At 40.4% G+C, this 23,162-nt stretch overlaps 1 protein-coding gene across 4 annotated transcripts in view; it reads right to left on the bottom strand.

Moving 5' to 3' along the window:
- Positions 1 to 1,885: 1,885 nt before the first annotated feature.
- Positions 1,886 to 23,162, bottom strand: part of slc18a1.S (solute carrier family 18 member A1 S homeolog) — a 53,504-nt gene continuing 32,227 nt past the window's right edge. For 3 of the 4 annotated variants that reach the window (XM_041587495.1, XM_018254042.2, XM_018254044.2), the window contains 13 exons: positions 22,185 to 22,476; positions 21,896 to 21,954; positions 21,662 to 21,745; positions 20,200 to 20,292; positions 20,014 to 20,103; positions 19,764 to 19,807; positions 19,622 to 19,682; positions 16,037 to 16,132; positions 14,437 to 14,515; positions 14,313 to 14,364; positions 6,413 to 6,596; positions 3,910 to 4,043; positions 1,886 to 2,217 (listed from right to left, as the gene is read on the bottom strand). In XM_041587495.1, coding sequence (XP_041443429.1) covers positions 2,185 to 2,217; positions 3,910 to 4,043; positions 6,413 to 6,596; positions 14,313 to 14,364; positions 14,437 to 14,515; positions 16,037 to 16,132; positions 19,622 to 19,682; positions 19,764 to 19,807; positions 20,014 to 20,103; positions 20,200 to 20,292; positions 21,662 to 21,745; positions 21,896 to 21,954; positions 22,185 to 22,476 — 1,301 coding nt within the window. In that variant the 3' untranslated portion in view covers positions 1,886 to 2,184. The remainder of the gene's footprint in view (positions 2,218 to 3,909; positions 4,044 to 6,412; positions 6,597 to 14,312; positions 14,365 to 14,436; positions 14,516 to 16,036; positions 16,133 to 19,621; positions 19,683 to 19,763; positions 19,808 to 20,013; positions 20,104 to 20,199; positions 20,293 to 21,661; positions 21,746 to 21,895; positions 21,955 to 22,184; positions 22,477 to 23,162) is intronic. The other variant, NM_001085945.1, reaches the window with a different exon arrangement.

Raw genomic sequence — 23,162 nt, 5'->3', positions numbered from 1 at the left:
GTTGATAATTGTTGTGGATCAAAGGCGTTAAGGTTTCTGTATGTGTGGGTAGAGAGAGAGATGTTTGTGATAGTACATATGAAAGTATTATCTGAAAGGAGGGTAGGTGATGGTCAGATAGGGGTAAGTAGAGTTAGTAAGGTTGGAGTGGCGGCACGAGTGGCAGAATATACTGTAAGTTCAAGAGCATGACCCTCGATGTGGGTAGGTGAGTCGGCCCACTGAGAGAGACCAAATGAAGTTGTTAGAGAGACGAGTTTAAAGGTGGCAGGAGAAGCAGAGTTGTCAATATCAATTGTGGATTTTATAGTTTTGTGTAAACTGTTTAAATAAGTGAAGAATTATTTTAGTTCTTCCTCAGTCCCTTTAAGACAATAAACATATCGTCCACATACCTTTTCCATGTGACGATCTTTATCTGCTTTTTTAATAATTATGGGTCCTGTTGTAAATTCCTGAGAGCATTTCTCTCATCTTTGCTAAGATTGTCCTTTTTGACCCATACTTTATTACACATGTAGTAATTAATATCAGTGTTTACAATATTTACAAATGTATGGGCATTATTTATAGTGGGCCTATAGGAGCTTTCAAGTTTATTAGCCAAAATGTCTTTTTTACTTGAAGGTTGCTATGTTACTGTTGATATGTCCATAAATAACATTTTCATTTTATTTGTCTGTAAAATGTAAACATTTTATATTACCTGATTTTTATTTTTGTTACTACTTGAGTGAGCTAGGTTTTTTGCATGTTTTTCTCAAATGGCGAAAAAGCGATTTTCACCTACAATTTTTTCAAAATGGGTAACATATGTAGGGACCCATAGGGTTAATATGCCCCTATGACTTTAATTCCCTACACTTCCTGATCTCCCTAGTTGCTGGGCAGAGGCCCATGTAGCTAGATGTAATTTGCATATCCAAGTTATTGGCCTGGAGGTGCTGTGACCACACCATGTCACACTTTGGTATCTTTCTCTTTGGCTTCTGGTTGCTGATCAAGCTGGATGTTCCAGGGAGCCTGGGTGCAACAAGGCCCAGTAAAGCCATGTGCCCTAGAGGGACCAGTACCTCTAGAGAGATAAGTCAAGGAGCTGGAACCCTGTGATTGAGGCCAGCTAGAGATAGGTTACTACTTGTAACAGTACTCTCTAGGAGAGCAAGATAGACAGGTTAAGTAGCAAGAGGGATAGGAGGAGGTGGCTCTCCCCTCAGTCAAGACTGGCCATTAGTATAGGGACACAGCCTAATAGGGAATTATTGCCTCAGGGAGTTCCAATGTGCTGTTTCTGACGGACATGTTGTAACCATATCATGATTGTCTGCTGGGCCTCTGTGGCTTTGTAAGTACAACCCTGTGGATCATTTGTCTCTTACAAATAAAAGTTTTATTCTGTTTGTGTTGCACCAGAGATTGTCTCTACAGAACAATAGAATAAAACCCTGCTTCATGTAAATAAATCATTTTCATAATAATATACTTTTTTAGTAGTATGTGACATTGGGTAATCATAAATAGAAAATTGCCATTTTAAAAAATAAGGACTGCCCCCTGGGATCACATGATTCACTGTGCACACAAACATACCAAACAAACCATACATATTAAGTCACATGAGCCAATTAACAGACAGAGTTCTGTCTTTTGCTTCCAACTCCAGAGTTGCAGTATTTCTGGTCAGGTGATCTCTGAGGCAGCACACAGACCATCACAAAATGGTTTTTCAAGGCATGAGATGTAAAAGGCCAATATTTACTTAAATATATATATATCGGTATGACAAGATTCTTTAATATGCTACTTAATTTGATATAAACTATCTGTTGCTTAAGTATTCATTCTGGGGGTATAGTTTTCCTTTAACAAAACCCGAAATGTTCTCTCTGTCTTTTTATTCAGACTTTTAACACAATCAGGGTTTAACAAATCTCTAAAACTTTAAGGGTTTTTTTCTATGAAAAGTCTGACCAGAAAAAATCTGTATTTAGTAAGTATTTAGCAAGTATGTCTCTATTGCATAACGGGTGCTCACATAAATAAGTAATAACCTGTGATCTTTTAAATTTAGCTTTAATTAAATAAGGTATTGGTGGCCAGATGACTGTGTCCTTGTTATTTTTAGAGCCACTGTCAACCTTCTTGTCACTCAGGTCTATGATGCACATTTGTGGGAAGAGGTCTTCATTCTTCATTCTCCTCTTGGCTTAGTACAGGCTGAAATAAACAACAATATGTAGCTTAGAGCAGAAAAAAGTATATACAGTAAATAGTATCTAGAGTAATGTGCTATATTTATAAACTCAAAACGACCTATGTAAATTGCCATGGTAAAATAAAATATAAGCAATGTCTAATGCAGTTTAAAAAAGCATTTTATATTTTCTGTGTGGTGGAAGTGTTGGAGACCTCGTGATGCAGACAGGTCATCTGGAGGGAAGAACTTTACTTGAAAAAAAAAAAAAAAAAAAAAAAAAAAAAAATATATATATATATATATATATATATATATATATATATATATATATATATATATATATATATATCAATCATTGGGCATATCAGTGTTTGACATTTTTTGCATCTGCAGCCAAATTATACATGTCCTCCATTAATTTAAAAGCTTCATTTAGCACAAAGCGTATCCTATGTGTAGGGGACTGATAAATGTATTCCCCATTTATAGTGCATTTTGGGCACTTAAGGACCCCCTAGTTTATGCAGGAGCTAGACTCCTCTTCCAGGATAAAAGTAGGACCCCTAGAGTTCCCAATGTATAATCTGAGCACACATGTGCTAAGGGTCCATTTTGTTAGTCCCCTTACCTGAACAGGCAGGAAGGGTGAAGTGGAACCTAGTCAGGTCTAGCTAGTGATGGGCTATTCACATGAATAGTTCACTCTAGGAGTGATAGATAGGTTCAGGGCTATTTAGCTGAGCAGCACAGGTTTCACCAAGGAGTGTTGTGTGTGACTAGGATACCGAGTACTAATTGCCAGGAAGTAGGGACTAAGTATTGAGCCAGGGTTTAGGGAGATACTCAGCAGCTGCACTTAGGGTAAAGGCTGTAAGCTAGGAGTTCCTCTGCCATATAGTCTCTCTTTTACCCTGCAGGGTTTTATTGGTGCTGTGAATATATGCCTGTCCACTGATGTTCTATGTTCTTGCTTCTCTCTCATTGAACTCCTATGTGGCTTGTGTTCTTTAATAAATTCTTTGGTTAAGTTATAAGAACCGCAGTATTTGTAGAACAGCACTCTAAGAGCAATCCTCCAGGCAGACTTATAAACAGATGTTTATTTTTGTGTTCTCACAACACTTAGGGGCACATTTACTTAGGGTCGAATATCGAGGGTTAATTAACCCTCGATATTCGACTGTCTATATTAAATCCTTCGACTTCTAATATCGAAGTCGAAGGATTTACCGCAATTCGTTCGTTCGATCGAACGATTAAATCCTTCTAATCGAATAATTCTAAGGATTTTAATCCATCGATCAAACGATTTTTCTTCGACCATAAAATTGTTAGAAAGCCTATGGGGACCTTCCCCATAGGCTAACATTGCACTTCGATAGGTTTTACTTGCCGAAGTAGGGGGTTGAAGTTTTTTTTAAAGAGACCTTGACCATGGGAACAATTTGAATTTGACTATTTGCCACCTAAAACCTGCCAAGTTCATCTAGAAGTCAATGGTAGAGGTCCAGTGACCCATTTGTAGATGTTAATAGCCTTCCTGACATTTGTGTTTGTCTCAGAGAAAAAAGTCGATGACTAGGGGGGTTATTTACTAAAATCTGAAAATTTCTCACTATTTTCTTAAAACCACTTTGACCAAACTCCCATGCACATTTTTATTGTAAAATTTTACTGGAAAAAATCTGGTGCTGGAAAAGATTTTGTCTCACCTTTGTCTCCTCTTTGCCTGGAGGGTTGCGCAGTAGAATGAAGAGAGGAGCATACGCAAGGTTTATTATACCTAATATCACCATTAACCAGGTGAATCCAATGGCCTTAGCAATGGCTCCTCCACAAGATGGGCCTGAGACATCAGAAAGAAAAAATTACAACCCCCACATAGAGCGCTGACAACACCATAACTAAAGTAAGATTTTGTTCACATAACATTATTGTACACGTATTTATTTTACATGGTACATTTTCATTTTGTGCATAACAGCAGAAATATGCTGCTGGAAATCATAAAGCAGTTTTATTTCAAAATCACATTGGTTATATGTACTGTATAAAAGTTTTGTATGGAATTAAATTTGAGTATATTTGAACATCAGTTAAGTTCATGTAACACCTATTTGGCTGCATAGCACACAAATAGTTAAACTGTCCAGCTAGCAGTAGAAGCATGGGTTACACTGCGACTCACACAACAGGGTCAGGGCCTTCGCCATGTGGAAGTGTTCCCTTTATGGTGTAGTGCAACTACATCCCCCAGGCTACTGTGCATACAACAAAAGATGGGCGCCAGGAGGTTCTTGCAGTAAAACAAACGGTTTATTTAACTATGCACGAGGCAAGTGACAACAGGTTTAGTACTCACACAGGAGCTGAGGCAATAGCACATTTCTCACACAGAGCTGCAGGCATTAGGCATTTCTCACAGAGGAAAGGTCTCCATTAGGCATTTGCAGTATTCACACACATTCCCTCCTGGAAGTTGTCAGGAAAGCAGCTTCTACCCTACAGTCCCTCTTCACTGACAGTCTACCCTACAGTCCCTCTTCACTGAGGTCCCTGACTGGAGGCAACACATAAAGCCTCTGGGAAGCTACTCCCTTACTGCAAATCCTTATGGAGCTTCAGCTGCTCTTTCTCTCTCACCTCTCTGCCTTTCTCTCCTAGAGAGACTATGACAAGTCTGCCCTAGTGTAACTATTCCTCATTCACGGGGTACCTGGTCCCCGACTTCTTCTCCAAAGCACATGGGCCTTTCTGGGCCTAGCTGTGCCCAGGCTCTCCTGAGCACACCCAGCTGGATCACCATCCACAGGCCAAAGAGGAAGTGGCCACTCCCTACACACACTATATAGCAGTGTAGCAGGGGAGTGTCATTCTCTCCTGGCAGATCACTCTAAGAAAAAGGTGGGGGCCTTAAAGCTGCAGGGCAGATTACCCAGTAGGGGTCCCTACATTCAGATGATGTTTATTTTACACAAAAGAAGAAAGTCATGTGGCTTACAAATATATCATATATTTGGGTTGTACAGTGGCATAACTACCGGGGGAGCAGGGGGTGCAATTGGGCCAAGGCCCGCACCCCCGCAGGGCCCCCCGGCAGTCACACGCCCACTGCAGCGGTTGCAGCGCCGCACGGAAAAGGGTGGGGGGCGGGGCACGGCTGCACGGCCCGCACCAGGTTCCGTCTCTGGGGTTGTATACAGATGACCCATATAATACTGCATTAAGTACAAAATAAGTCAACTGTCAAAAAGCATGTTCTGTCTCAAAGTAACCACCTGATAATATTCAGTAGGTGTATTTAATGGAAAACTAAAGCTTAACTAAAGACTAGGCTAGAAATGTTGTACATTATGTTTTGGGCTTCTGTATCAGCCCAAGGCAACCACAGCCCTTTAGCATTAAAGATCTGTGTCTCCAAAGATGCCCCAGTAGCTTCCCATTTTCTTTTCTGCTGATTCACTGCACATGCTCTGTGCAGTGAAAATCCTTCGACTTCGATATTCGAAGTCGAAGGATTTAACTTCGATGGTCGAATATCGAGTGTTAATTAACCCTCGATATTCGACCCATAGTAAATGTGCCCCTTAGAATAGAAATATCACAATATAAGGTTGATTAGTAATTAATACAGATAATTACTACATGGCAGCACAGAAACCAGTGCAATTAGCATCAGAATTTAAAAATCAGCCCTGTAGCATCAGCTTATATTACAGGCCAACCTTAATTTCTGCTTGATAATTTTTGACGACCCCTAAACTTAACTTCTCAACAGCTGCTCAGAGCCCACTGAGCATGTGAGTATCACAGACACTTTCCAAGATGGTGACCCCTTTTGACAAGTTTGAAGTCCTGGATCATTGCTGCTATTGAGAAGATGACACTTTAGGCTGGTGCAATAAGGTCAGTATATAAAATATGGCATTTTTAGCCATATTCATTTTTTAGGGTTTAGTTCTCCTTAGTTCTCCTTTAAAGACTTTATTTGAGTATATATAAAAAAATCATGGATGTGCGCATGAGCAGGCAAGTATTCTACAATAAATTCTACTTCTTCTCTATTTTGCTGTAATGGACAGATCATAGCCCTTCACTGTCATGCTAACATATCACCTCATTTACAGTACATGCTCCCCTTGTAGTTAACTTTCTTCAGTGCACCAACAGAAACAAACCATAAATGAATTACTGAACATTTCAATGGTTACATACCCAGTGCATAACCAACACACAAAGCAATATCAGAGATGGCGTAGATGCCCCCATAGTTTGAAGTGTGACGTAAATCTACCAGGTGTGCCATGATTGGCAACATTGATGTCTCAAACAATCCAAAGCCAATTCCCAGCGCAGCTTGTGGTGCAATAAGTCCATAAATATTTACTGCTAAAGGCATCTATGAGGAAAGAAATATAAGATACAATTATTTTTTTTCTAAAATGCCATACAAGTATCTCTATGTCCCTATGATGTGTTCCAGACTATAATTGTAAAAGGATGACACACGGTTGGCTGGATTCTTTAGACTTTCATGATGCCCAGTTGTGTGCACTAACTCTGATAAGGGCTGTATAAGTAGATTTTCTTACCTGATAAATCTCTTTTGCGTAGGCCCGTACTGTCAGTGCAGGACGTATGGGGGTTAAGTTCTCCTCTCTGGAGGCAGGACAAACATAATTGAATCTTTTAGACTCCTCCTCTTCCTGTGTCTCCTGTATCTCCAGTTTCTTGTAAAGTCTGTGAATGGAGACACACAACATAGAGAGAGACTAACTCCCTAACTAACTCAGGCACGGCAGCAACCGGCACCCCACCAAAAAGACAAGGGCGGGATGCTGCACTGACAGTACGGGCCTACGCAAAAGAGATTTATCAGGTAAGAAAATCTACTTTTATGCGTACGGCCCTACCTGTCAGTGCAGGACGTATGGGGATGTCCCAAAGTCGTCCAAAAAAAGGGTAGGGTAAACTATAGAACTGGAACCATAGAAAAAAAGGTAATCTTGAAGGAAGCTAACTACGTGCTACTGCTGCTAGTAGCACCTTCCTGCCAAACTCAGAATGACTGGAAACAAAAACATCAAACTTGTAGAATTTTGAAAAAGTATGTGGGGATGACCAGGTGGCTGCTTTACAAATCGCTTCCAAGGAAGCCTCCTGAAGAAAGGCCCAAGAAGTGCTAACCTTCCTAGTGGAATGGGCAGTAAGTTGTATCGGAGGACTTAGACCAGCTGTGGTGTAAGCCTCCGAAATGGTAGAAACAAGCCATCTAGCAATAGAACGTTTCGAAGCAGGAAAACCTACTCTGTTCCCCCCATGAAGAACAAAAAGGGCATCTGACTGTCTAATAGACTTGGTCTGAGCAACATAAATCTTCAGAGCCCTAACGGGATCTAGAGTAGTGAACTCCTCTGTGGAAAGCTCTGAATTTTGAGACTGAAATACGGGGAGTACAATGTCCTGGTTGACATGAAAATCTGAGACCATCTTAGGCAAAAAGGTCAGATTCGTACGAAGTACTGCTTTGTCTGGGTGAAACTTTAACCAGGGAGGTTTGCAGGAAAGTGAAGCCAGTTCAGATACCCTCCTAGCCGAAGCTATGGCTAAAAGAAACACCTCCTTGAGAGTAATATATTTTAACTCTACGGACTCTAAAGGCTCAAATGGAGGTCGTTGAAGTGACTTTAACACTAGATTGAGATCCCACTGAGGAACCGGCCGCCTGGATGGCGGCCGGAGTCTGGAAAGACCTTGAAAAAACAGCTTGACTTCCTGCAGAAGTGCCCACTGAGTGTGAAAAAGGGCTGCTAAGGCAGATGTCTGAACCTTCAGAGAATTAATGCTAAGTTTCATGTCAAAACCAGTCTGCAAAAATTGCAAAATTTGAGGAGAGTGACAACTGTCCCATAGAATGCTGTGTGCCTCGCACCAAGAAAGAAAAACACGCCAAACTCTGTGGTAGGCCTGAGCTGTGGATGGACGTCTCGCTGCTAGCAGAGTGGTGCTGAAAAACCTTTGTTTTTCCAGAGACTGGATTCAAGAGAAACGCCGTCAAATGTAGTTTGTGGATGTCTGGATACCAGGAAGGACCTTGCGTTAGAAGATCCGGCAGTGCAGGAAGCTGGAAAGGTTGATCCTCCAAAATGGAGACTATGTCTGCGAACCACGTCCGTGCCGGCCACGCTGGTGCCACCAGAATCGTCCGAATCCTCTCTTGACGGATTTTCGTGAGGATTCTCTGTAACATAGGAAGTGGTGGGAAGGCATAGGCCATCTGGAATGACCAGGGAGTAGCCAGCGCGTCTACAGCCTCTGCCATCGGGTCCCTGATCTTGGAGAAGAATCTTGGGAGTTGACTGTTGTGTCTGGACGCCATGACGTCCACACACGGTGTGCCCCACTTCTCTGTTAGCATTTGAAATAGGGAAGCCTTGAGTTTTCACTCTCCCGGGTCCAGAGTGTTGCGGCTGAGGTAATCGGCCTCCCAATTCAACAGACCTGGAATGTAGATTGCTGTGAGATGTACCGAGTAGGACTCGGCCCAGCGAATAATCTTTGCAATTTCTGCCATTGCTGCTGCACTTCTCATGCCCCCCTGTTTGTTGAGATAGGCAACAGCAGTGCAGTTGTCCGACTGGATCCGGACGTGAGCTGATTGGCAGATTGGAGTCCAGTGAAGGAGAGCATTGAAGATGGCCCGAATCTCCAGAATGTTGATATGAAGCTTCTGTTCTTGCTGGTTCCATAGGCCCTGGCAACTGTGATGTTGGTAGGTTGCGCCCCACCCACGTAGACTCGCATCTGTGGTGATGACCAGGGGTGGAGGCAAGTGCCAAGGCCTGCCTTTGGCCAGGTTTTGATGCAGAGACCACCAACGTAGACTGGTGCGCACCGTTGAAGAGAGAAAAATTGTCTGGGAAAGATCCTGATGATCTCCGTTCCATTGACTCAGAAATGCTCTTTGAAGAGGCCTCATGTGGAATTTGGCAAATGGTACTACATCGATTGTGGATGCCATTAGGCCTAACATCCGGAGGGCGTCGAAGGCAGTAATTGGTTGGGCTGACAGAGAAAGGGTGAGATCCCGAATATTGTTGATTTTTTCTGCTGGCAGAAAAAGGCGTTGAAGAGTGGAGTCCACTATCATGCCCAAGAAAGGAAGATTCTGACTGGGACACAAGATGCTTTTTTGATAGTTGATGATCCAACCGTGTCTTGTGAGATGTCGAATGCAAAATTGAGTTGCCTGCGCTGCGTGTTCCGCAGTGGTTGCGAAAATCAAAATATCGTCCAAGTATGGAAAGATATGAACGCCCTTGTGGTGAATTGTAGCGATTAGAGCTCCGAGGACCTTGGTGAATATTCGTGGAGCCGAGGTGAGGCCGAATGGCATGGCCTGAAATTGGTAATGTTGCTGATGTACATAGAAACGCAGGTATTTGTAATGATCTTGGAAAATGGGAATGTGAAGGTAAGCGTCCTTCAGATCGACTTTTGTCATAAAAGCCGCCGGTGGAATGGAAGCTGTTATGGATCGAATTGTCTCCATTTTGAAGCGTTGATACTTCACAAATTTGTTGAGCGAGTGCAGATTTAGGATGGGACGAAAACCACCGTCTTTTTTTGGGACAAGAATCAAGTTCGAATAAAAACCTTGAAAATGTTCCTTGACAGGCACTGGTGCAATAACCTTTTTTTGCAGCAGATCTTGAACAATATTTGACATCGCTAACTCCTTGACTGGGTCTGAAGGAGGCTTTGAAGGAACAAATCTGTGATGTGGTGGGAATTTTTTGAAAAATATCTTGTGACCTAGAGAGACAGTTCTTAGTATCCAAGAATCTGGTATTGATTCCTGCCAAATGTGCGAAAACTCTTTTAGTCTGCCTCCTAGGGTTTGGACATGCTGGGAAGGCAGAGAGTCAGGAATCCTGACTTTTTGATGGTCCACCTTTCCTAGGGACCTTAGACTGGTTCTGCCAGGATTTGAATCTCCTATTAGGAGGCTGCTGTGTAGAAGGCCTACCTCTACAAGACTGTCTATTGTAAGAGCCCCAAGAGCGGCGATGATAATTTCGTTTATGGGAATCCCTCTGTGGTCTTTTGCCTTGAGGAAGGAAGGCTCCTTTACCTCCCGTGACTTCTGAAATGATCTTTTTTAATTCAGAACCGAAAAGTTGTTGACCTTCAAATTTTAAGGAAACCAACCTGTTCTTCGATGCTGGGTCCCCTAACCACTGACGTAGCCAGAGCGCTCTTCTTGCAGCAATAGCAGCTGCTGAGGATTTGGCTGCCATTTTAGTGATTTCTAATGAAGCATCATTGAGGAAAGACAAGGCTAGGCTGAGTTTGTCTAGAATGGCTGCTGTATCAGTGTGTGTAGAAGGGTGTTTAAGTTCTTGACACCAAAACGTAGCGGTGCACTAAATGAAGCCGAGGCTGGTTGAATAATGGCTGCAGAATGGAGAAAATCCCTTTTGAGGGCAGATTCCATTTTTTTATCCATAGGGTCTCTAAATGAGCCCGCATCTTCCGCTGGAAGAGTAGTATTCTTGGATAAACGTACAATAGCCGAATCAACTTTGGGAGATTTGTCCCAACATTGTCTGTGTTCCTCTGCAATGGGAAATTTGGCATAAAATTTCTGAGAAATGTTATTTCTCTTGTCTGGGTCAGACCATTCATTGGAAATAGTTTGAGAGACAGACTTACTTATAGGAAAAGATCTGGTCTTTTTAGGAGTATTGCCAAGGACTTTGTCGACCTTGGAAAGTTGTGGCTGTGACTCCGTGATTTCTAACGTGTCACGAATGTATTTGAGCAAAAGCTTAATGTCTTCTGGCTGTTTATGAGTGGAGACAGTGTCAGAATCTGAATCATCATAATCAGAGGAAAAACTGTTCTGGGAGTCCTCAGCTGATGAGAAATCAGAAGAACTAGAGGAAAGTTTATGTGAAAACTTGGTCTTTGCTTTGGTACTGGACTGAGGTTGAGCAGCAACAGCTTGTTGTACAGAAGCATTAATATGTGTCTGTAACCACCCCATAAATTGCGAAAACTGCTGATCGGCTGGATTAGCAGGGTCTGAAACTCCAGGCAAATTTAATTCTGGTTGCCGCTGTGGTGAAATAGCTGACAGGACCTGGAGAAAATTGTGGATTAAATTCCTTATCTGAGGTATCCTGAACAGCATGTACTAAAGCTGTAGTAACTGACTTGGGTTGTTGTTGCAACTCAATGTCTGAGTCAGAGTGGTGATGACAAGGAACCATTTTAGATAGTTTGGGTGGGGATGGTGATGGAACATGTGCTGTCTTTTTAAGTCTTTTCCTAGATGTTCTTTGTGATTTCTTAGGAAAGGCTACTGGCTCTGAGAGATCTTCAATAAGATCTGCTAATTCCCTGGAGTGTGCCATAATAGAGAAGAAGTTAAGTACTTAACTCGTGTCCCTTCAGGAGCTGCAGAGAAAGAGCGCGATCAGAAGCGCTGACGTCATCAATGCGCAGCCGAAACGAAGCGCGTGTAGTCTAGAAGCTCAGACCGCCTCCAGTGGTGACGTCATCCGGATGCGCCGTTAGTTTTGGCGCTCACCGGAAACAATCTGCCGACTCCTGCGCCTGTACAGGCTCGTAGGAGCGTGTTAGAAGGCGGAATGTAGTCTGCGCAAGCAGACACCTTGGCACAGAGGTAATGGTCCACTAGGGAGGCTAAGTGTCATTGCGGACTGCCAGGGGGGTACACCCGCCGGTCATCCTGAAAATTCCCCTGAATAAAAAATATATAGGAGCTAAAGGAGCACACTCAGTCCGCCCTAGAAGGGAGGAGGGGCTCACAATAACTGGGGAATAACGCTGAATGAACAGCGGAGCAACACCTATGATGGAAGGGGCTCAGTAAATGAAGGAAAAAAAGAAAAAGGGCTCATGCATGTATTACTAAGGGAGCACACAACCTAGAAAGGGGGCTCACCTTAGACAGAGCACACTAGGTAAAATCATCTTGTCTGTGGAAGAGGAAAATTGGAAGTGTCCACCTCCGAGCAGGACAAACAAAAAACTGGAGATACAGGAGACACAGGAAGAGGAGGAGTCTAAAAGATTCAATTATGTTTGTCCTGCCTCCAGAGAGGAGAACTTAACCCCCATACGTCCTGCACTGACAGGTAGGGCCGTACGCATAAATAGATATTTATCGTACATACACAGTGACTGAGAGCCCTGTACCTGGGCTAAATATGTAATAAAATAAAATATGTCTTCTATCTTTATGTTATTTCTCCCTAGTATATAAAAGGCAGGTGGATGATACAATAAAGTAATTATTATTGAATGAAATCTAATGTGTTTCTGTTGAGATGGTTGCCCTCATCTTTTTGGTTTATAGATTAGAAGACTTGCATAAATTGCTCAGAAGTGAATAAAGATTTGTTATTTACTTGGGGGTTCCCAAGTCTGTCAATTGAATAGTTATATACAGTTATTATTCACCCTCCTGTACCCAACCAAGTATATGGTAGGGGGAAAGAAAGAAATTCCCTTTACATAACATAAGCATCATGAAGCCTCATAGATGGATGGATTAAGAGGGCCCTTACACATGATCATTCTATTGAATTTTTGCAAGTTCAACATGCATTTCTCTATTTTATTGTATTGATTAAAGGAATTGTTCAGTATAAAAATAAAAACTGGGTAAATAGGCTGTGCAAAATAAAAAATGTTTCTATTACAGTTATGTAACGTTATCTTGGGCGATACGGTCCAACTGGGTTAATTACCAGCTAGTGCACTAGAGCATGGGTTACACTTGACTCTAACACTTCAGGCTTGGGCCTTCGCTACATGGAAGATGAAAGGTGTGGTGTAGTGTAACTACAACTCCCACAGGCTACTGTGCAATAAAACAGGAAAAGAATGGGCGCCAGGAGGTTCTTGCAGTAAAACAGAACAAAAAGGGTTTATTGAACATCCACAGGGCTTACTCACACTTACGTACAGGCACATCACATGCAGAGCGTAACACAGGCTGACACTCCCCTGGGACAGACTTGGCAGGAATCTCACTTCACCTCTACATATTCCAGTAGTGGTCTGGATCACCTCAGGGAAATCCTCTATCCTGATTCCCTCTCCACTGGGATCCCTATACTACAGACAATATGGCCTGGAAGAGATACCTCCAAACTGCCACTCCTATGTTGGAGCTCAGAACTGCTTTTTTTTAGCTCAACCCTAACTGACTTACACTCCTAGAGTGTACTATTACAGGAGCTACAACTGCCACTATCTAATGCCCCATTCACGGGGCCCTGACTTTACTGGACTGATGTCCAGGCTCAGAGCACACATCCAACCTCTTCCTCAGGTGGAAGGCAAAGAGGAAGTGCCACTCCTTTCCCAGCACTATACCAAAGTGAGGCAGGAAGTGGTCACAGCGCCTCCTGGCCAATAACTGGGATATGCAAATACTTGAACTAGATACATGAGCATCTGCCCAGTAACTAGGAAGATCAGGAAGTTAGGGACTTAAAGCCATACAGACACATTTAACTCTATGGGTCCCTACAGTTACTTTGCCAAAAATTTATTGTATAAAGGCTGGATTGACTGGATGTGTAACATAAAAGAACAGAACACTACTTCCTGCTTTGCAGCTCTCTTTCTTTCCACTGATTGGTTACCAGGCAGTTACCAATCAGTGACTTAAGGGGGGGGGGCACATGGGTCATACCTGTTGCTTTTGAATCTGAGCTGAATGCTGAGGATCAATTGCAAACTCACTGAACAGTTATGTCCCATGTGGCCCCCTTCAAGTCGCTGACTAACTCAGAGTTACAGAGCTGAAAAGCAGTTCTGTAAAGTTAGACATCTAGCCACTCCAGCCTTTATACATTACATTTTTGGCTAACTAACTATATTAGAAACATTTTTTTATTTAGCACAGCCTATCTATTTACCCAGTTTTTAGTTTTACACTGAACTGTTCATTTAAGATAAAAATATTGTGCATAGGTGCATGCAAACCTGCTCCAAACAAACACCATGAAGGAGCTCTGAATTTTATTTATAGTGCTAATTATAATTAGCCTAATAAGCAAGTTATGGTACTTACACACAGGACACTGATTCCTAGAACTATCATTCCAAGCATAATGCACAGCCACCTAGAATAAGAAAGAAAATTAGATCACTTTATATTGTATACATGGATACTAACTCACATTGAATTTACTCACCTGCCAATTTTTTGTGAAAGTCCCGCAAAAAGATTTAGGCAAATTAAATATGAAATCATACAGGGGAGAAAAGCCAGTCCTGTTGAATATATACAAACAAAATTATTGCAAGTATTGCTTGCCTTAAGAAAGAACATAATTGAAAGTATTAAATCCTTCATTACCACCTGACTGTCTTTAATTGGTTTTAAGGTTTACCATTAAAATTTAGTTGAGAAGCACATAGGTACAAAAGCATAATGAGTGGTTTGGTAAATACAGGTATGGGATTTGTTATCCAGAACCCATTATCCAAAAAGCTCAGAATTACGGAAACGCTGTCTCCCATAAACTCCATTTTATCTAAATTATCCACATTTTTAAAAATTATTTCTTTTTTTCTCTGTAATAATTAAACAGTATTTTGTACTTGATTCCAACTAAGATATAATTAATCCTTTTTGGAAGCAGAACCAACCTATTGAGTTTATTTAATGTTTACATGATTTTCTAGTAGACTTATGGTATGAAGATCCAAATTATGGAAAGATCCGTTATCCAGAAAACACCAGGTCCCAAGCATCCTGGATAGGTCCCATACCTGTACTTGGAAATAAAGAGTTGTAGGGTGTGGGAGATTTGTGAACTTCTTTGAATGTAAGAGTCAGTAGTTTGTTCTGAATGATAGCAGAAGACTTCTTCAGATTGGTAGGGTGGCATGGTAGAGGTCACCCACTCTTTTTTCTCTATTAGCCTGGCTGCTCCATTCATTATGGATTGGAACGCTGAAAATCTTTGGAGGGTAAGGCCAATTAATAATGTCAGTAGTATACAATACAAGACATGACGAGATAGAATTAATTAATTTGTTGGCTTCAGTGAGATCATATTTTATAAATAGTTGGTAGATGAAGTGATATAGTTATTGATTGGATATGAGGAGTGAAGGAGAAGGCTGAAATAAATATAATCCCAAGGCGCTGGGGCTTCAGAGAAGGGGTGACAGTTGAGGGAATAACTGCAATAAAGATTTCTGGCATGTTGTGGGTGTTTAAAGGGCAAGTCAACCCCAAAATAAAAGATATGCAAAATAAAAGAAAACATCATTCTAAGTAACATTACAATGTACAATTATAAAAAATGTGTTTGCTTTTTTGTTAAAACGAATTTGCTTAACTCCTGGTTGTTACTTTTTAAACAATGGGGAATGTTAAACAAATCTTTCTCCAGCAAATCTTTTTATTCTCCAGCAAAGACAGGTCAGCTGCCTTGTCTTACATCGTATCAACAGTCTGAGTCATCAGGGCAGATTATTTTTTTTGGGTTGACATTCATTTCCATCATAGCTTTGGAAGTGCTGGCATGAACAAATCATTCCAGCATGGAATACAAGTGGTTCAGTTTGAAATGTTAAGCCCTGGTACAACTTAACAATAACTGAGAAATTGTTTCCAGGCTGGAAATTGAGAATCAAATCTATTAGGAGGCATTTAAGATGGTTATCCCATGGTTTAGACTCATGTCAGAGTGTTGGGAGTGATGATTAGCTACAGAAGAACTCTTCATCAACATGCCATGATGATCCGTCTCTTATAACCACACCTAATTGTCCAAGACTTACCAAGCTGATAGGGAGGTGCACACATGGTTTCCATCATTCTAATGGGTATGGTTGGTTCCAGCATGCCGAAGGAAAAATTACAAATACAGAGACCCACTAGGGAAGTAAAAATAAAATAGCCTCTTTAACAAACAAATATTGGTACACGATAAATAAAGAGCAGAAAGATGTCCTTCCTATTCTTTCTATCCTTTAAAATGTCAATTATAATTATTTATTGAAATAGTACTGGTATATGTAAATAAATACATTAAAAGCCCATTGGTTCTACAATTTTATTTTAAAGAATTCAATGACACTGATACCCTAGTGTTTGCAGACTATGGGACCCATTTACAAATGCAGTAAAATACACATGTAGTTGATTTAGTCTGTTAGTTTATTTGGCTATAGACTTTTAAACTGGCTCCTAAAATACAGTTAGGAGGGGGACATGTTTCCTTATCTTGCCTTTAGCTAAGCCCCCTGTAGTTTAATTAGTGTCCAGTAGATGGTACTGTGCTAAAGTATACAGTCCTGTGCAGCCATGTACTCAGGGTCCATTGTGTTAAGCCCTGGCCTGAGCAGGCAGGAAGGGTAAAGTGGAACCTAGACAGGTCAGGTCTAGTAAGGATAGGCAGTCATAACCGTTGCTTTTTAATCTGACCTGCATGCTGAGGATCAATTGCAAACTCACTGAACAGTTATTTTCCAATGTTGCCTCCCATTCAAGTTACATAGTTAAATTACATAGTTAAAGTGGGTTGAAAAAAGACAAAGTCCATCAAGTTCAACCCCTCCAAATGAAAACCCAGCATCCATACACACACCCCTCTCTACTTTTAATTAAATTCTATATACCCATACCTATACTAACTATAGAGCTTAGTATCACAATAGCCTTTGATATTATGTCTGTCCAAAAAATCATCCAAGCCATTCTTAAAGGCATTAACTGAATCAGCCATCACAACATCACCCGGCAGTGCATTCCACAACCTCACTGTCCTGACTGTGAAGAACCCCCTACGTTGCTTCAAATGAAAGTTCTTTTCTTCTAGTCTAAAGGGGTGGCCTCTGGTACGGTGATCCTCTTTATGGGTAAAAAGGTCCCCTGCTATTTGTCTATAATGTTCTCTAATGTACTTGTAAAGTGTAATCATGTCCCCTCGCAAGCGCCTTTTTTCCAGAGAAAACAACCCCAACCTTGACAGTCTACCCTGACCGACTGACTCTGAGTTGGAGAGTTGGAGGTTCTGGCTATTATGTTAGACTTCCAGTCACTCCAGCCTTTATAGATTTTATTTTTGACTAACTATTAGAAACATTTTTTATTTTGCACATACAATCTGTTTACCCAGTTTTTATTTGTACACTGAACTCTTCCTTTAAGACCTAGGGATGTAGAGATTCACCTGGGTTCCACTTAGGGAAAGGCTAAAAGCTGGGTGTATCTTCGTTGCTGCTGTGTATGTTCCCTGCGGAGACTGATACTGACCATTGGTGCTGTGAGTATATGCCTATCCACTGTTGTTCCTGCTTGATCTATATGTACACTCCTTTGTGGATTACTCTGTTCAATAAACATGTTCTCTGGTTAAAGTGGACCCGTCACCCAGACATAAAAATCTGTATAATAAAAGTCCTTCTTAAATTAAATATGAAATCCAATTTCTTTTTTTTATTAAAGCATTCATAGCTGTTGTAAACTCATTTAAAAATATCAGCTGTCAATCAAGTATTGCCTACCCCTCCTCTATGCCTAGGCATAGAGGCGGGGCAATCAATTACTTTCACTTTCCATTCAGCACTTCCTAGATGTCACTGCTCTCCCTACATTCCCCCAGTTCTCTTAACCATTTAATTGTGTAGCCAGGGCATGGGGATGGACATTGGGTCCCTGTCCCCTGGTGCACAAACAAGATTCTGAGATGATACAAGGCTTGTCTTAATAACAGTGTCCACAAAATGGCTCCTTCCTGGTTGCTATAATTATGAGTTCCCAGACTGATGGAAACAAGATTTAAATAATTTATACAGTGTAATTAAAGTTCATTTTGCTTGACTAACATTATAAAATAGGATTTGGATAGTTTTGTTTGGGTGACGGGTCCCCTTTAAGTTGCAAGAACCACTGCGCCCGATTATTGTGCATAGTACTTAGTTACAGTTGTACAATTCCACACCATTGCAAGGGCTTAACCCATGAGAATCAATGTCTCATCCAGAGCAAAGTATTGGGGTAAAGCCTATAGTTAGAGAACGGTGCCACTCAATTTCCTATAGCGTTAGACACACTTTTTTTTACATTTTTTTAGGCAAATTTGCTGCAACAAAAGTCACGCGTGTAAAAATTGTTGTGCGTCAAAATTATTTTGATGCCCAATGACTTTAATACATTTGGACAAAAAAGTTTCGCATGTAATAATTGTCGTGCATCAAAATGACTTTTTCACGAAAAAGTTTAAGTTTTGCGAATTTTTCAGCGAAGCAAAACCGGACAGTTATGCCTAGAAAATAAAATCTTTGCAAGTGTAACTTTTTCTATTGGCCCAAGAACCATCAGAGGGAGGGTAACTAATATTAAACGCATACAGTATTCCAGTCATTTTAATAGGCTGTGAACATTACTGCTCTCTCTCTGGGATGGCATAGAAGACCTATTACAGTGAAGATCTCTGCCTCTCAGCTTTGAAATTGTCAACTGTGCCTCTTCTATCTTTGCATGTAGACAGCAATATTCCAAGGAAACTGACAACTGAACTTCATGGAAGTAGCTAGGAAATCAGAATAAATGAAATACACACCTGACCTGAGTTCCAAAAATGAAGGGACATGTGAGTAAGGTCCCTGCTCTTTAGACATTAAAGTGATACTGACACTAAGAAACTACTTTTCAAAATTTGTTTAATTACCTATAGGTCATGCTGATTGTTTTTTTTTTTTTTTCTGAGAGGTTTGTTTTTCTAAGTAACTGTTGAGGTTCCTAAACCTGACTGTTTTGCCAACCTGACTGTCCCATCTCAGTCTGTCAGTTAAAGTTTTGAATGCTAACGGACTCCTGCTGCACAAATATGGCAGCCCCCTCATAGGCGATCACAGGGAGTCAGATAGGTAATGTAAAAGCATTGGGCAAATACTTTATGGCAAAATTATAAGAAGCATGCAAAGTCAATTTTATGGTAGATGTAAAAAAAAGTTTAAATTTCTGGTGTCAGTATCTCTTTAATAACGGCATTTATAACCATAAAGTTGATCTTGGCAGTGACACAAATGAACTAACAAGTAACAATAATTAAGCAAATCACAAACATATTGCACATTCACCCTTATTATTCTTATTTCTAAGCCTTCTCTGTCTATTCTTTGTATGCCTTACTTATTTTTCATAGATCCACATATAACGTGTTTATCCTTACAGAATATATATATATATATATATGACTGACCCGTGAGTGCTTTCATCTGGTGGAGTATGAGGATTTTGGTGAGCACCCGGTAATTATTGCATAGAGTGGTGCGTGCCGATAAATGGAGAGATATATATATATATATAATTTGGTCAAACACCAATCTTTGCTGGTGAAATTATTTTTTTTTTCTCACCTGAAGCCACCACAATGTAAGGATCCATGAGAAGAACTCTGTAGGGTGTTCCAGGTACACTCTGTGTGAAAAAAAGAGCATTATAAATCTTCACTGTGTAAATTTTGTAATTTACTTATGACACCGGAATGCAGATTCTTACCATTGGGGAAATCTTCGTAGGCTTAAGTATACAAAACTGGAGTGCTAGGAATGAAGAGAAAAGTGCAGATTAACCCTGTGTGGTGATCATTCACACCTGAAAGGGAATGATTTCAGGCAAGCATATGTCAAAACGCTTGTGTGTTAACACATTCTCTTGATTTCCATTGACATTAATAGGTTGATGTGAAAGCACAAATAATCATGTTGGTAAACATCCTATTATAGTAAGAATGAAAGTATTTTCTCACCTCCATCTAAAAGAGCCAAGGCTGCAATGACCAGAAATGGGGAAGACTTTCCAACAAACTCATACATGGCAGAACCGAAGGGAGGCCCCGCTGCGGAGACAGACAAGGTATAAGTATCTCCTTGGTATAGATGAAGTTTTCTCTAAAATTACAGCTAGACCCTAAGACCTTAGAGCTTAAACTTACCAAGCACCCCAAAGGCAACACCACTCATGGCTAATCCCATGGCTTTCCCTCTTTCAGTATCATCTGGAAACACATGAGCCAGCATGCCCATAGCTGAGGGGACAGATATGTATAATTATGATGAGTTTGGTTTAATACTGCAGGCTAATATTTGTATTATTATTTTTATTCGTACCATGCTTATCAGAGTACAAACTACTTTGAAAATTACAGTGAGCTCTTCAGTCGTTTGCTTTACTGTTTTACATAATTTTACATTACACAGTCAACTTTCAAACTCCAAGTCTTTTTTTCTGGCAGCTTTAAGCTGTCATAGGGGCAAATTTACTAACCTTCGAATTTGCGCCAGCGGTGCCTTTGCTGCACTTCACCAGGCATAGATTCGTCAGGGCTGCGCAGATTCACAAAGTTCCAAAGTTGCGCACAAGTTACCGAACGTTATGTTACGATCAGCGGTTCGAATTTACGCTAGCAATCGGAAATTTGCATATGGCGTGCAGCATAAAACATATTACACTACACAAGGAAAGGGAACCTTAATAAATGTATTCTAATGCCCTACACATGTGCCCACAGTATAGTTTAGGTGCCATATGTTATCCAATGTAGGGGGAAGGAGGGTACCTTAAAAAAAAATTCGCTCTTTTTCAGCCTATCACCCTTAAAAAAGTAAGACTACAGCGTTTTTTGGGACTCAGAAAAATTTTTAACTTTTTTTGGAGCAATCCCTATCTACTCTATTGCACTAAAAAGGCAAAGTAAAGTCTTGTACAAGAGGTAACGTTCACGAAAATACGCAACTTAGTGAATTAGTGTAGTTAGCTCCCTTCGCCATATCGCAACTTCGCCTGGCGTAAGGGTGCGAAGTAGCACTAGAGTAGGTCCACTTCGCTAGCGAATTTACACCAGCGCCCATTACTAAATTGGTGAAGTAACGAATTTTCGCTGGCGTTAGCCACTTCACACCTAAATTTGCCCCATAGTGCCCTTCCATGACCACTATTTCCGTTTTGGTTTAGTAATGAGCAAATATTTGTGAAACTGACAAAATGCATTGGAGTCAATGAGAAGGGGAAACTACATTGGGTTAAGGCATTTTTAGCTCTGCAATAGTATATACAGTTCATTACCCTACCTTGTTAATTAAAGGAACAGTAACAACAATAAATGAAAGTGTTTTAGAGTAATAAAAATGTAATGTAGTGTTGCCCTACACTGGTAAAACTAGTGTGTTTGCTTCAGAAACTCTACTATAGTTTATATAAACAAGCTGCTGTGTGACCATGGGGGCAGCCATTCAAAGCCAGAAAAGGCTCCCATGTTGCCAATTTCTTCCAAACACCACATGACAAAATTCTAGCATGAATTTGTAAAAATGTTGCTGCAAAACTGTACTTAGCAAAAAAGTTTACTCTTCCCTAATTTTGTTTATTTCTGTTGTAAGAGGTTCAAGATATTTTACCTGGCACCATGGTGAAGGATGAGCCAATTCCCTGCAACCCCCTGGCCACACAAAGAAGGGCATATGAATTGGCAAAAGCAAACACTGCAAAATACAAAGATGCATCAGTCAAGAAAATTCATGGTATTATTGAAATGACTGCCTACATAATCATCACGGTAAATGCGGCACGGATTATAGGTAAGAGGATAATTTGTGTATTCATTACACAGATGGAGATGAGAACATACTTACAAAGAGTGGAGATGAACACAATTATAAAGCCACAGAACATTGGGACATCATATCCAGTTCTGGAGAGAAAAAAAAGAGTAAAAGTACATGAAGAAGGTAATTTATGATGAAATTATACTGAAATGTGCTTTCTAAATACTGCAGAAGATCCATCCAGAGAACCTGAAAAGTCAACCAAAAAATTGCATTTGGTGTAGTCAGATAGAATGCATTTAGTAGTTGTGATTTACCCAAGTTCTTTAAAATTCAACCACAGGATATTAATTTAAATCAAATTAGTTAGATTTACCTGTTAATGAGTTTACCCACTATGGGGTTTACCAAAAGCTGAAGAAAGGCTTTAATTGCCAGGAGAAGACCCACTCGCACATTCTCTTCATTTAAATAATCTTTCCCCTCGTAGCACTCTTTGCTATGACTCTTGTTACTGATCTGGTCATGGTACGGTCCATTTCTTTCAGAGTGTGAAAGATTGGAAAAGGAATCATAGCTGGAGACAGGATAATGACTGGAAGAATTCTTAAATGTTGTGTTTCCATTCCTATACTCGGTTTCATAAAGTAAAGCTGGGGCGATTGGAGCTGCAAGAAATACAGTACACATACAGGTATAAGTCTGTGATTATTGTAAATTTGTATCTTTCATTCTAACATTGACCCTTATTATCTCATGTATATACTCATCTGTCTTACTATCTCAAGAGTTGAGGTGCCTTCTCACTCTTTATTTTGTCTTTTCTAAACTTTTTTTTAAATCTTCTTCTTCTAATTACTCGCTTGTAATATATAAATCTTCAATAGTTAGATGTATCAATTTTATTATATTATACTGGCACAAACTGACTTTTGAAATATAAAACCAACAAACCAGGAAGTTAAATTAGTAGGGGGGGTATTAGTGGATCAGATGGTTGCATTGATATCCAGACCAGGTGTGTATACTTTTACAGTTCCATCTCAATCCAGTGGCCAGAGAAATATGGTGAGATAGCAATACCCCTTGCTGGTGGAGCGCACCCATGTATGTATGACTAGTATTTGTACTTCTCTGGGGCCTGATTCAGCTGCATTCCATAGATGGTAGTAGAAAAGCCATATATTAATTCTGGTGTGCTGAAAATCCTACTTATCCTGGCCTAATATTTTCACTGCTATTGTAATTAATATAGACATAATAGTTTGTTTACTAGTTCATGGCACCACAACGTTTGTGCCATTTAATGAAGGTGCAGTAAACTACAGTACATACAAAATATTTAGGTGCAAAG

Source organism: Xenopus laevis, chromosome 3S (assembly GCF_017654675.1).
Source record: "Xenopus laevis strain J_2021 chromosome 3S, Xenopus_laevis_v10.1, whole genome shotgun sequence".
Taxonomy (NCBI): Eukaryota; Metazoa; Chordata; class Amphibia; order Anura; family Pipidae; genus Xenopus; species Xenopus laevis.
This window is presented reverse-complemented; position numbering and strand designations above follow the sequence as displayed.